This window comes from Macaca nemestrina, chromosome 8 (genome assembly GCF_043159975.1).
Source record: "Macaca nemestrina isolate mMacNem1 chromosome 8, mMacNem.hap1, whole genome shotgun sequence".
In the NCBI taxonomy this organism is placed as follows: Eukaryota; Metazoa; Chordata; class Mammalia; order Primates; family Cercopithecidae; genus Macaca; species Macaca nemestrina.
The window spans coordinates 146,785,218-146,800,107 of record NC_092132.1 but is presented as its reverse complement, the minus strand read 5'-3'; the positions used below and the strand labels follow the sequence as shown (position 1 = coordinate 146,800,107).

At 42.2% G+C, this 14,890-nt stretch overlaps 1 protein-coding gene across 1 annotated transcript; it reads right to left on the bottom strand.

The window, feature by feature from the left end:
- Positions 1-584: 584 nt before the first annotated feature.
- Positions 585-13,514, bottom strand: LOC105499847 (sperm-associated antigen 11B). The gene is given in 4 exon segments (XM_011772655.2): positions 585-710; positions 712-773; positions 12,531-12,683; positions 13,257-13,514. Coding segments are annotated over 4 exon segments (534 nt in total). The 5' UTR covers positions 13,450-13,514.
- Between the last annotated feature and the right edge of the window lie 1,376 nt (positions 13,515-14,890).

Genomic DNA, 14,890 nt, shown 5'->3' with positions numbered 1-14,890 from the left:
GCTTCACCTGATGATTTTCATTTTTCTTTCATTCCTAAAATGGACCTGCTTGCACCTCATTATACACACTATCAGCTTGTCGTATTCATCAATTGAAATAGCCTAAGAGTAAATGCTGGAAAACAATACTATCCTACCAAAATGTGACCTATTGGTGTTATTGCTTGAGGAGGCATAAAGGGAAAAGGGATAAGGTGCTTTACCATCTGGGTGAATAAGCAGAAGTCTAGTGCTGGGTGTGGCAAGAAAGATGTCATCAGATGGAAAACAGAGCAGCAGATTGGTTGCACTTACGTCCCTCTGAAAATCAGTTTGGAGCTTGGTTTCTAGTCTATTCCTATCTCCAGGTAATTAAGAGATATTCCCTTGACTAGGAAAGGAAAGTGGAATATCACGAAATTCTGAGACCCCTTTGAAAAGGCAGTACATGGAGAAGTAAGGAAGTTAAAAAAATTATTTTATCAGCTCTTCACCTTTGGTGCTAAATTCATTCAACAAATATTTATTGAACACCTACTACAAGCCACACATTCCTTTAAGCCCTTGGGATACTTCAAGATCCCTGCCTTCCAGGAGCTTATATTTTAGATTCCAGATCTGCCATCGGTCTTTGGCTTCTCTTTTCCTTCTTCATCTCTATTTGATACGCAACACCTATTCCAGGGGTCAGAGCAAATGTCACGCTTTTTCTCACCAGAATGGCAGAAAAAAAAGTCTGCAGGTCCCTTGCTGCATAAGGCAGATGGTATTTCTAATTCCCGGTGGAACATCCCCTATGGATACAACAGAAGAGAGTTGACATTTAACTCATATAGTGCAGAGAATAGCAGATGACCCCAGCCCACAGCCAAGGGTTGCTATATTCTGACAATGCTGAGTACTTTTGGAAAAGTCCCAATTTAACCGAACTTTGGCTTCTTAGCTTTAAACCAGGAACGATAATTTATATCTGACATGTTGCCAGGAGGATGATAGGGTGTGTCGTATGCGTGCTCACCTGGCCCATCTGGGCCCTAAAAAGCCCATGCAGCTCTTAAATCAGGGTCCTCGAGCCTCCTGGGGAGAGATGTGCACTAGAAGGAAGCAAAGGGAGTTTTGGAAAACGGAAGTAGTCCAGAATGGGACAGGTCTTGGTCTCTAAGGAAATTAGAAGTATTAACCCATTCTCAGCTTATGGCCCAATTTTTAGTTTTATGTCCTACAGTGAAAAGGAGGAAATAAAACCTGTCTCCTCACCAGGACCTGTGGGCTTGTAAGTCACGAATGACCACCTGAATTTTGTTATAACAACAGGACATTGTGCAAGAGATGGTTGGAAGAAAGATCTTACTTATGTCAGATCTGCAAATGCCACGTGCAATGACTTTAAACAGCAGCAGCAGCAGCAGCAGCAACAACAACAACAACAACACAGTGTTGGTCTTGCGTGATTATGAAAACACTCTTGCACAACATCCAACCTCCAAACGGGGTCTAATCTCTGATTCTGTATCATTGCAGCCCTGTCACAGCTTGGAGGAGACAGCAAAGTGAAGAAGGTGGGGGGTCCATCTTTAGTCAAAACAGAAGAGCCCCCAGACTGGAAGCGTGGAGACCTGGATTCTGGTCTTATGTCTTCCAATATCTCATTATGTCTCCCTAGACAACTCATTTAACTGGTTACACTTCAGCTTGCCCATCTGTAAAATGAGTCATATGAGCAAGCAGGGGGACTATTAAAAGTTTGAAGACCTACTATGCCCATAATTATTCATTGCACAGTGGTAAATTAACACTTTCTCTGGACTTTGGTTTTCTTTTTGTAGAATATGCGGCTGCTATGGATGATCTCTGATTCCCTTCCAGCTCTGATATTTGTATGACTGTAACTTCCTTCTGAAAACTTTTCTCAGACTGCAGTGAGTGCTTCTCACTTGTATCACAGCAAACATACCCATTTGTCTTGTGTCAAGATCCTTGTAACACTTATTTAGCTTTTAAAAAACCTTCACAGGGGAGATCAAAATTGTCCAAGGCTGAGCCCCACTATGGCCCACCTGCACCCACTAACCACATACAGACACACCTCCACACTGTCCACACAGACACACACATAAATGGAATTCCTGCGTGACCTTCCCCAGGGCCAACCAGGAGACATTTACCTGAGTTTGTTTGGACCAAACAGAAGAGAACAGCAAATAGAAAAAAGACCTTCATGTTTTAAGGTCCGTTGAACCTCCCTGCCCTCCCGTGAAGGAGAGCAAATATGATGAATGACGGAATGAAATGGAGCGGAGAAGGCATAAAGTGGGACATTTATAGGTTTTTGGGAATACTGATCAGTATGAGCGTATTTATCTGCTCTACTGAGTAAGGCTGTGGGCAGAAGGTAACTGACTACTCTTCCCTTTCTGCCTAAAAATAGACTGGCTTCCTGATATTCAGAGAAGCAGGGATCAACCAAGAATTCCATATACGGATGTTGAAGAGGAAAGTGAACCAACGTTGAGGTGTGGCTACTGAGTGCCAAGCGCTGTGCTAGATGCTAGAGACATGGTTGTGTAAAGATATATTTTCTGCCTTCAGAAAGCTGCGATGTCCGCCACAGTTGAGCCGATAAATAGTTTATTTCCCAGCAACATGACTCCCACCTACCAACAGAAACATAGGCCCATGTGCATCAGGAGACATGTGCATGAACGTTCACTGTAGCACAGTTCCTTGCAGCCAAGAGAATGCAACCAAATAGTGTATTATGACAACAATAAAACACATAATGTATTTCCACACCACAACAAGAATAGAAAAACAAGAAGATGCGTACAACAACATGAATGCACCTCACAAACGCTATGCTGAAAGAAAAAACAAACCAGAGACAATGTACCACATTATTCCAAAAATTTGGCAAAATTCATCGATTTGTGAAAAGCCAGGACGTTGTCTACTCTGGGGGAAGACGACAGGGTCTTCTCTCATTTGATGAAGTTATCCCCTGTTGGAGGTGACAGTCTAGTGAGGAATGCAGAGAGCCCCCGGGGGCTGCAGGGCTGTGCCATCCTGGGCTGGATGCCGGGGGTTGTGAAAACAGAGTCTGCAAGGACACGATTTTTTGTGTGGGTTTGTATAATATGTGGTATTAAAACACACAGTTGATGAAGCTGCGCATTTTGCCCCTATTTGATTTTAGTCCCAGGGTCACTTAGATTTATTTTCTTTAAAATTCTCTTAAGCATAAGGGGAAAGTGAAAAGGGTGTCGTCTATCTCCCTGGGCTTCATAACAATTGCTATTAGCTTCTTATTAATCCTTCCAGAGGTGTCCCACATATATGGAAGCAGAGATGAATCCATACCCCATTTTTATGTAGGCGATAACAGACTCTAGATATTATTCTGGCCTTGCCTATATTAATATCTTGCAGAGCTTTGTTATTCTTCAGAGCATCTTCCTCATATTTCTGCAAGCTGCCTTCTGCCTTCGTTAACCTGTCTACAACAACCATATCTCACCATGAGTCTTACCTAGACATGGATTTCGAAAAAGAGACATCAAGCAGTGGCCTTGGACTTTCTGCATGGGTGAACAGTGCGAGCATGCCAAAGAGGCAGAGGCTCGGTGTTCATTTTGAACTTTCCATCTCTGGAGAGATTAAGCAGGACAGCGTGCCTTGGCAGGGACTGTGTGATTCACAGACCTTTCTGTACCTTGCAAAAGCACCTTTGAAGTTAGGACTTTAGGGGAAATTGGGCACTCCAAGCTGCTTTTGACCCTCTGCCAAAAAAAAAAAAAAAAAAAGGTTACCTTAAATGTTAGCCATGTACTAAGTAATTGTAAAATAGTTATGAATATTTGTGAGGGTCCAACTCAGTACATTAAAAAATTGATTAAAATGTGAAATTCTTTCTCTGTGGAGCATTTGTTCTGAAGACATCTCTGAAATCTCTCATTAAAAAAAAAAGAAAAGAAAAGAAAAGAAAAACAGTTTCATTTGCCCCTTACGGAAATTGGCTTCCACACCAAAATGATACCCTAACTTCAAGGACCCCAAGGAATAATGATAATTCTGAATGTATCCTGTGCACGGACAAAGTGGCTGCACGATACATGAATAATTGTTTGATAAAAACACTGAGTGTGTATATTCAAAAATTTGAGGCATTTTTTAAAAGTCACTAAGATGACTTATAGATAAAACAATAAAATGCATATTTTATACTTTATATTCATTCTTTCTATTTATACTACACCTTATTTGGGAAGGATCTAAGGTAAAGCTGGATGGCATATTTTTTCTAGCAGTACAGTCACTAATCAAATCATTGTGAAATTATAGTTTAAAAAATTTCTGTATAGTTTGGAAACAATAGACTATGTTGGAAAATAAACTCATTTGAGGGAGAAATAAATTAATAGTGTCAAATTTTATCACATACCTTCTCCTCCAGACTTGAATCCATTTTCAAATCACAGATCCAGAAAGCAATCCCCAAGGAACTATTTCGTGGATAATTCTGAATAATAAGGCATATCATTTCAAAGAAATCAAAATAGAAAATCAACCTTATTGGCTAATTTTGTTAATATCTGGTCATAGGCTCATAGGTTCATCTAACTGCAGAGTCGAAAGGAAATAGAGTTCAATTTGTCTCTACATACAAGATAATTATTCTGATGTGCATCATACTCAGGAATGGAAAAGAAGAGTGTAAGGAGAAGAGAGGAAAAATACATCTGGGTTTGCAAACATTTGAAAGTAGAAAAAATGCTTTTGTATTTTAAAAAATCTTGATACAATTCAACAACAAAAAGGCAAACAACACATTTAAAAATGGACAAAGGACTTAAATAGATTTTTCCAAAGAAGAAATTCAAATGGCCAGCAAGCACACGAAAGATGCTCAATGTCATTAGTCATTAGAAAAATGCAAATCAAAACCATAATGAGCTATCACTTCAGATCTACTAGGATGGTCATAAAAAAAAAAAAAATAAAACTTCAGAAGCAGTGGCTCACACCTGTAATCCCAGCACTTTGAGAGGCCAAGGCGGGTGGATCACAAGGTCAGGAGTTCCAGACCAGCATAGCCAATATGGTGAAACCCTGTCTCTACTAAAAATACAAAAATTAGCGAGGCAATTAGCCGGGCGTGATGGTGGGCACCTGTAGTCCCAGCTATTCGGGAGACTGAGGCAGGAGAATCGCTTGAACCCCGGAGGCAGAAGTTGCAGTGCGCTGAGATGGCGCCACTGCACTCTAGCCTGGGCGACAGAGCGAGATTCTGTCTGAAAACGAAACAAAACAAAACAAAATTTCCGAAAACAGCAAGTGTTGGTGAGGATGTGGAGCAATTGTGACCTTCATATGTTGCTGGTGGGAATGTACAGTGGTGCAGCTGCTGTGGAAGTCTGGCATTTCCTCAGGAAGTGAAACAACAGGAGTTCCAAATATGGCATAGCAGTTCGACTCCTAGGCGTATACATACAAGCAGTGAGAATAGGTGTTCAAACCACAACTTGTACATGAGTGTAGTGTTCATAGTAGAATTAGTCACAACTGTCAATGGTGGAAGCAATGCAAATGTGCATCAGTTGATGAATGCATAAGCAAAGTGTGGCACATCCATACAATGCAATATTTTTCGGTCACAAAAGGAAAAGAAGTACTGCCACATTCTCCTATATGGAGGAACATTGAAAATCTCAGATTAAGTAAAATAAGCTAGGCACAAAATACCACATATTGTATAATTTCATATATGTGAAATGTGTACAGCTGGCAAATCCAGTGGCTGCTTACTGGTGTCTCCTTTCAGGATGATAAAAAAGCTAGCTGGGGGTTCTCCCCACTTGTTTATCCTCATGGACAATGCTAATGTTACTCCTCTTGCTCCAGAGATTTTTTTTTTTTTTTTTTTTTTTTTTTTTTTTGTCTTTCAAGAAAGAGGCAGGGTTTGTGTTAATGAATTTAATCTCTCTTTATGAAGGCAGACTAACTTTCCATTTTGGTCTTATTATTTGTTTCCATTTTGGTCTTACCAACTAAGGGAGATTCCCTGGGTGCAGAAGGTCATTTTCCATGACCCAGAGAGGTAAGAATAAGCCAAGTGAGAGCAGGTCAACCCTGCAGGGTTGCAGTGACCACCACACGTAGGGACAGTAAGCAAAGACTAGAAGTGACCATTATTTATGTCATGCGAGGTGCAATGGGGTAGAATTGACTGAACCTGCCCACCTGTCCCTTGCCCCGCAGACCTCAGGCATTGAGGAGAAGACAGGCTTTCTGATGACAGGGACGCTCTGGGCAATGGATGAGTCAGAAGGATCAAATCCCAGGGAAAGCTACTGGGGTGCAGGGGAGGGAAAGACACTGGGCGGAAGGTGGGCGTACAGATCTGAATACAAGGCAGTCAGGTGTGCTGCAGTGGGTTCTGAGACAGCCTCCAGCAAGCTCCTAAGGACCTCTTCCCACTGCGGTACAGCTGGTGGCCATAAAACGTCAGCAGGGCTCCGGGGCCTGTACTAAAAAGCTGCCGTGAGAAGAACAAAGAATGCATAACTAATGGAATTGCTGACTCAGGACTGACCTTGAGAACCCATTATATTTATTCAGTTGTCTCCAAGCAGGATGGCAAATTATTTTTTTAATGACTGTAATTTTTATTTATTTTTATTTTATTTTACTTTAAATTCTGGGATACATGTGCAGAACGTGCAAGTTTGTTACATAGATATGCACGTGCCATGGTGGTTTGCTGCATCTATCAACCTGTCATCTATGTTCTAATCCCCGCATGCATTAGGTATTTATCCTAATGCTCTCCCTCCCCTTGTTCCCAACCCAGCACTGCAAATATTATAATACCAAAGAATGAGAGGAAAATAAAATCAGTTTCTACCTGTTTTTTATGAATCCCAGATAGGCTCCAAAATCTCTCTGGGTAACATGCTTTAATGTCATATCATCTTTTAAAAATTTTTTAATTTATTTTTTACTCACCACTATACAAACAAGGAGTCTTATCATCTTACTGCCCAGGAAGTGCTTTCTTCTGTTAAATCTGTGAGTTTCTGGGTGCAACTTGAGTCTACAACAGAATGTCTTTGCCTATAATTAAGGGATATATTTGTAAATACATATATATTTATTTTTAGGCACATTAATTTTGTTCTTACAAATGTATATTTAAATTTTAGGAGTAATTCAATAACTTGATGGTATTTTTAAAGGTATAAATGTCTAAAAGTCGCCAACAATTTTAAGATTAGAAACTTTATTGTTTTTGAACATACTTCTTACAGTTAATTTTATATTGAATATGTGAATATTGGTATCATAATTTTTAGGACAGATACGTATTTTGAAAATGTTATGAATTTTCATGGTTTTTCACTGTGTTATATTTATGATACCTAAGGAATATGTAATATCTCTGAGTAGATGTATTATAGTTTGCTGATACAGTGCTCTATTTGGAATATTTTAGAGTTTTTTAGGTTTCTCATTTTTTTTTATTTCCTAGGATAATTTCTGAGCAGAATAACTGAAACAATGGGAATAAGTATTTTATGTCTTACATATATATTAAGATTGCTTTACGAAGAGGTTATTTAAATTACCACTGCTTCTGGTTTTGTATGTAAGTACTAGTTTCACATACCTTCATTATTGCCAGGTGTCAGCCCTATGTGAGTGTGCCCGTATGTAAGTTGATTAAGGAACAGCTTTGTTCAGAAAAGAAGCCTGGAAAGGTGGCATTCTTTAAAGGGCTCTGTGTGCCTTGCTTTTTCCTATGCTGAGCCCCGGGATCCTGATTGTTACCCAGATACTTGTATTTAGGTTGGTGCAAAACTAATTGCGGTTTTTGACCATTATTTTCAATGGCAAAAACTGCAATTAGTTTTGTAGCAACCTCATAAATAACAATATTTGCAGGAATTTTTAATTTATGGGATTTAAAGAAAGCTGCAAAGAGAATAATGAGCTCAAAGTTTTGTGATATGCAGTTTATTATTAATTAACTTGAGTTTAAAGTAATTACCACTGATGAAGATTTTACGGACAGGTTAGGCAAATATCATTATTTCTTCCCTATGTATTTATTAAAGATATCCATGAAACTTCTTTTAAGTAGAGATACTCTACAGAAAATTTTAAGACAAACAGCAGATTCTACCCACATTGATTCTTTGCCACCTCTCAAGCCTACCCTACCAAAGTAATCCTCCACAGCTGGTCTGCTTGAGCAAGTAGATGTTAGCAGTCAGTGTAAAACTAGCAGAAGTGAAATCAGCACTTTTAAAAACTGGAAGAGACTTAACTGAACTGGAATATGTGCTATGTCAATGGAAAAATGCAGTTTTAAAAAAATCAATGTGTATTCCTAATGAGATTTGAGAAACTATGGTCAGCAAAATGAGAATTAGGTCCCATGAGAAAGCCACACGTTGAGAAAGGAAAAGACTATTTGCAAATGTAAGACTCTTTAACAATAAATAAAAATCTAATAACTGAACCTCAAAATCCAAAAATAGTAAAAAAAATAGAAGGGCTCTACAGGAAGAGAAACTGATATAAAAATAAATATCTGCAAAGTAGAGAACAAAAGGGAAAAACATGAAAATTATGGTTGAAAGATAATGAGAGGATATTTCAAGGATAACTGGGGTTTAAACAGGAGGCATTCCAGAGAAAAGGAAGATAATTGATGGAGGAAATAATATGTAAGGTTAGATATAAAAGGAGCACATATACATGGATAAGAATAAAGTAGTAACCGGGCCGGGCACAGTGGTTCACGCCTGTAATCCCAGCATTTTGGGAGGCTGAGGTGGGCGGATCACCTGAGGTCAGGAGTTCAAGACCCGCCTGCAACATAGAGAAACCCCATCTCTACTAGAAATACAAAATTAGCTGGGTGTGGTGGTGCACACCTGTAATCCCAGCCACTTAGGTAGGCTGAGGCAGGAGAATTGCTTGAACCCAGGAGGCGGAGGTTGCGGTGAGCTGAAATAGTGCCATTGCACTCCAGCCTGGGCAATAAGAGTGAAACTCCATCCAAAAATAAAAAATAAATAAAAAATAAATAAAGTGTAACCCAATAAATTATTAAATTTTACAGAAGAGAAAAAATGATCAATAAAGAAATGAAAAAATGCTCAACTACACAGTAATCAAGGGTGTGCCAGACTGACATCTGCAAGATGGTGGAATCAGAGGCTCCAGCCTTTCCTTCCTTCCACAGATACACCAAAGAAATAGCAACACACAGATCAGTTCTTTCTGAGAGAAAGCCAAAGACTAGTTGAAAGACTACTACACATCAAGCAACTGAGAAAATATTCATGTGAAAAGAGGTGGGAAGAGCTGAGGCACACTCCCAGCACAATCCCTATCCCAGGCATAGCACCTTACAATCAACCGGTAAGGAAGTCCCAACTCCTAGCTTCTCCCTGAAGAGTGAAGGCTTTGGACCACACATACAGTACCCTGACCTTTATGCTTCCCACCCAGGGATTTGGCTCCTAAATCGCCCAGCCTGGGGTTGATAGATCTGGCATCTGCAGGTCTCCCTAAACCACAGATGCCAAAGAGATGGTTGGACACAGATTTGCAAGCACTTTTGGCAGCTGTCTCCCTGGGCTCGGGCCAGAGCAGGCAGGCAAATGCCCACCTCCCGGTTTCTACCGGCAAGGGCTTTATCTACCCATTTTCCCATCTGCTGCCTGAGGGTTGACTTTTGGGTCTGCATCTGGGAGCCAAAGGGGCAGGGTAAACAGTAGACCTGTGGGAGCCTGAACAGAGATATAGATAGGCACTGTGCCTGCTCTTCCCCACTAGCTCCAGCAAAAAATCCAGGTCTCCAACTTCTCCCTAGAAGGAGAATACATCAAGCATAGTTTTATAGCTGCCATCTGGGGGACTGGCTCCTAAATCACTTATCTCTGGAAGTGAATGTGAGGCAGGAGAATTGCAGAGGAAACTGGAAGTTGGATAAAGGGCAGAATGAATAAAAGCAGAAACAGAAGCAAGGTGAAGGGGTGGGTGAGCAAGAAGCAATATAAGAGGCAGAAGTGAAGCAGCCAAAACAAAAAGTAAGATAAAGAAGAGAGCAAAGACCCCATGGCCAGCAAGATCCAGACCAAACCAGGAAGTGGCAGCTCTTCAGAGACAGGCATGCGCATTAAAGAGAAAAAGTATCCTTAACAGGACCCCGTATGATAATCAGCTCATTAAAGCGCATGCATATGGATTGCATATCATGCATGTACTTAAAATTATAGGCTGGAGACAACACACAAGCCCGCAGAGGCTAAAGTAACTAAGCAACACACCTATCAATCAAAAGGCAAACACTGCCTAAAGATAAGGCAGCCTTGGGAACAGAAGGAAAAAAAACACAAAAAAAGACCCAAGTACACCGAAGTCATGCTGATCCCATTTGGCAGAAGTCAGCCCACTCTCCCCTCTCCGGGAGTGTAATACTGGGCTTCACACACTTTTGCTTCTTGCTTTGCTCTTTGAGTATCACATCCAGTTCTTTGTTCAGGACACCAAAAGCCTGGAAATGCACAGCACCATCGGTTCATAGATGGGGCTCTGCGTTTTGTGTCTTCTAAGGCCACGAAAAACAAACGGGTAGTTTTAAAGGAGCACAAGAGGACTTCCAGTGGGTATTCTTCCAGCTTTAGCACAAAGAGAACAGGCCGTAACTCCCAGCTCCCAGTCTCTCCCCAGAAGGCATTTGCCTGCACGCTCTCAGCCGCTGCTAGAGAACAGGGCTTTGAACCGGCCTGCGCGTAGTTGCTGATGGGGCTGACGGAGAATGGGTTTGACCACACACCTAACATCCTGACTACATTCCACAGTACTTAGAACAGAATGGACTCCATTGCACAGAACCTAGAATAGAAGTAGGTATTCAAAAAATAGTTTTTAAAATAAAAGAACAAATTATTTGAATTCTTTCCAATGAAAGTTTATTATATCCACATTTACTAGCACAAATTGACAACTTGTGTGATTTTGAAAATTCTGTTTGTGTCAAGCTATATCATCTTCTTTAAGATCACGGGTAGCATTTTTGCCATTTATTTTGCCACAATAAAATACTTGAACTGTCTGGCACAAGTGGCAATACTTCCGCTCCCCGCTGCTCAGGCACTTCCGCAAAAAACCTGCACCTGATTGGACAACGTGGCCCAGGAGAACCGGTAAGTGGCAGAGCTTTGTTTCTATACCAGCGACATCGGTTTTAATGTAAACAGCACGCGTCTTTCTTTTTCGAACAGTAGCCTACTTGCGTTTCCAGATAATTACAGTATTCTTGACAGAAGCCTTCACTTCTCTTGCAGTCGACAATTCTTAAATCTGATTCAACTTCTGCATTAAAAAAAAAAAAAAATCCAACATTAGCTTCTTAAGACCATCTCCAGAATCAAACTGTGGTCATTACAGCCCTGAGGGACAGGGCGGGGTGGCATGGATATGAAACAGCTGTCCATAGTTAATAGCTTCAAGTTCCAAACTAAAACATCAGCTCCAGATGTATAGCTCTTCCCTGCTAAATCTCCTCTAACCAAAGGAAGGAATAATCCTGTCTCATAGGAATACCGTTAGACTAAATAACACATGCCTACTATTGCACCTGTTTATATTTGTTGTGCAACAATTGAGTTTTCTTTTTCCCTTCCCTTGGGAGGAGATCCAGATGAATGAGTCCTTTGGAACTGAGGGCCAATTAGAAAGGGATGGGAGGTTAGGTAGGATACTGCAGGTGTCAATATTAGCAGGACATTATTTGCTGGATGTCACAGCAATTTGCCGACACACTCCTGTCTTTCTTACTCTTGCTCACTGAGCTGCTAACCTAGTTCTCCCTGTCTTACGATCAGCAATGAGCTTGGGATTAAAGAAGCATCTTGGAAACTACAGGCTCCTCCAGGCCCTTCTGGATTTGTAGCTGGTCCTGTCCAGGGGTTTGGGGGTTGACCAGAAGCCTGGCCCTTCTGGAAGAGTCCAGATGGGTGGCTGTGGACTCAATTGCCCCTTGAAATTTCCTGCTACTTCCTCGCCTAAGTAGACTGATAATACAGTCTATTCTCTGCCCCCATCCTCGGGAAGCATTTTCCAGACTGCAATGGACACCTGGCACTTAGCAGGTATTCAGTAACTTCCTGTAGGGTGGAACGACCTCCAAAGCTAACGGCATGGGGTTGCAACCTGGCAGGAAGCCACGTTTCCACCAGCGTCTCCTCTGGCTCCTGTTCTTGGAGGAAGTCAGCAATTAGACGTGGCCTCAGATAATTTGCCTTTTGGACCCTCAAAACTTCCATGTTCCACGAGGCCCTCAGTGATCCAGCCCCAGGGGAAGCTGTGAGACCCCAGGGCCTCCCTGACAGGCAGGGCAGCCCAACGCACCCACACCATGTCTTCCTCAAACAATGACTGCTCACCCACCTGACCAGCACAGACACCTTCCCATCTATTTTTTCCCTTTACATCTCCCCAGTGGATGCACTTGTTTCCCGTGTTGGTCCCCGACTCACCTGGGTAATAGGGGATGCGCCGTATTATGGGGGCCCGTTTCACTGGGTGGCGTAGCAGCTGAGACCCGTTTGTGCCTTGCCCAGTGGCTCCTTCCCGGAGTTCTCTGAGAGCCTCGGTGGCTGAGTGGTTAACATGTCTGGCTTGGGACAATCCTGTGCAAGTGGAAACACATGGCTGAGGATGCTCTGAGGCCTCCTCCTGGAAGACCCGTCAGCATGAGGTACCTACGCTCTACCAGGTGAGTGAGTGTGGGTGACTGGGTGGGGGAGTTGGGAGGGATGCTAGTATTCCATGTGTGTGCACATTTGTGCACATGTGTTGTATGCGCCTGTGTGTAGAGAGAGAAGGTGAATGATGTGTAAGAAATGTATGCCATGAACAGTGAGTCTGAGCACCTCAAAGCCAGTGCAGCCAGAGAATGTATTTCAAGCGTCACTAATGCAGCTGTTAAGATTCCCTAAAATTAATATTCTTCTCTGTAAGGGAAAGGGGAATGTTAAAAGGATAAGAAAATGGAGTCGGGGTGGGACCCTCTCCCCTGGGAAGCAAGTGCCATCAGCCAATTCAGAGTGCCATTGATGAACCCAGTTCAGAGACCCGAAGCTCCACCAGGAATGTGTGCTCCCAGGACTGCATCTCTCCCTGCCCAGCCTGAACTCCCATACCCCAGATGACCATTGCAGAGAGATTCTAGCACCCATGCCTGGGTCACCTTTCCATTTTACCTGGAAACAGCAGAGCCACAAGGAGAAGGCTGGTGAAGAACGGGAGCAATCGTTGCCTCATGTCTGCCAAGAGGACTGCAAGCCAGAAAGCACCCCGGGTGGGTGGGCAGGCAGCGGGGCTCCTTTGATGGAGTGGAGCTGTGTGTGTGGGCCCGGAGCGTGGGAAGAGCGGTGCCCCAGAATGACTTATCATTCTCAAAGGACAATGTGGACGTGCTACTATCCCACTGCTGGTGGAACAAACACTTGAGTCACGTATTTCAGGAAGTAATTAATATGCCTGAATGCCTTGGATGGGTTTGGTGAATAAGGAAGAACAGAGAGAGAGTAATGAAGAACAGAGAGAGAGTAAGGAAGAACAGAGAGAGAGTAACAGAAAGATTAAGGCATGGAGGGGCAGAACAAACATGAATTAACATAAAATTGCCAGTGTTCTCAAATGCTTCTCAAAAGCCCCCTGATGTTCATGAGAACAGGGACATAAATAAACTGCCATGTTGATTCTATCCTGTCTGCCAAACGTTTTTATTTTAGTATTAAAAATCATGCATAAGACATACAACAAAACCAGTAGGACCTGGTTTTACAAACTCTCCCTTCCTGAAGTTATACAGAGAGTTCCAAGGCTGCTCAAAATGTTATTTTCTTGTTCTTCTCCTCCCTGAGTCTGTCTCCCGTTTCTTGGTCCCCTCCACTTCTCCTTCCTCGCTTTGGACCCCCTTCCTTTCTATTTTAACTTAAATTTGAGTTGTCTTGATTTTTTTCTCCCCTTTCCATTCTCTTTACCCCCAGACACCTCCTGTTGATGTCACTGGGTCCAATTCAATTCTTTAAAAAAAAATCTGTGTTTGAGCCTTGGTTTTCTCCTCTTGTAATATCCAAGCAGAGGGCTTGTCTTCCCTTCTCCTTCATCTCTTTAAACATTTTAACCAAGTGTGTGTTTCTTATTTGGCTGCATGAGCTCAGACATACATGTAACCCAGACAGGCTGCTCTGGACTTAACTAAAGGGATGAAGGCTTTGGTTGAAGAGTTTTGTATTCACCTAATATCCAATATAACATCAGCGATATCTGGAAAAGGTAGTACTTTTCTCATATGTCTCATTTGCATGTGCATTTTAATCCAGACAGAGAAAACAACTTAGGTCATTTGTGTAAATAAAAATACTTATTCTCTACCTGGAGAAAGCTGGAAGCAAATGGAGAAAGAGGCAGCAATGACAATAGAGACCTGGGCATCCAGGGAAGCACCAACGAAGGACAGAAGGTTTGCAGCTGCGGACAAGTGCGCACAGCAGCTGCCCTGGCAGCACAATGCGGAGGCCACTATCTTTTGGGTCTCAGGACAGATTCTCCACTGCAAAGCACGAGGTGCTGGTCAGGGAGAGCAGGAGCATCATTCACATCCTTTCACTTTAAGGAATTAGGAAGTCTTCCAATTCCAGGAGCACAAGGGGACATTGCGGAGACCGGGGACAACTGGCCCATGATAAGTTTCTTTAATCACTTACTGCATCAAATTCTGACAATTGGATGTTGGAAGAACATAGATGGTCAAGAAACGAGGTAGACAGCTGCTGCTACCTCAACCCTAAACAAAGATTTATTCGCTCATCTATGTACTCTGGGTATT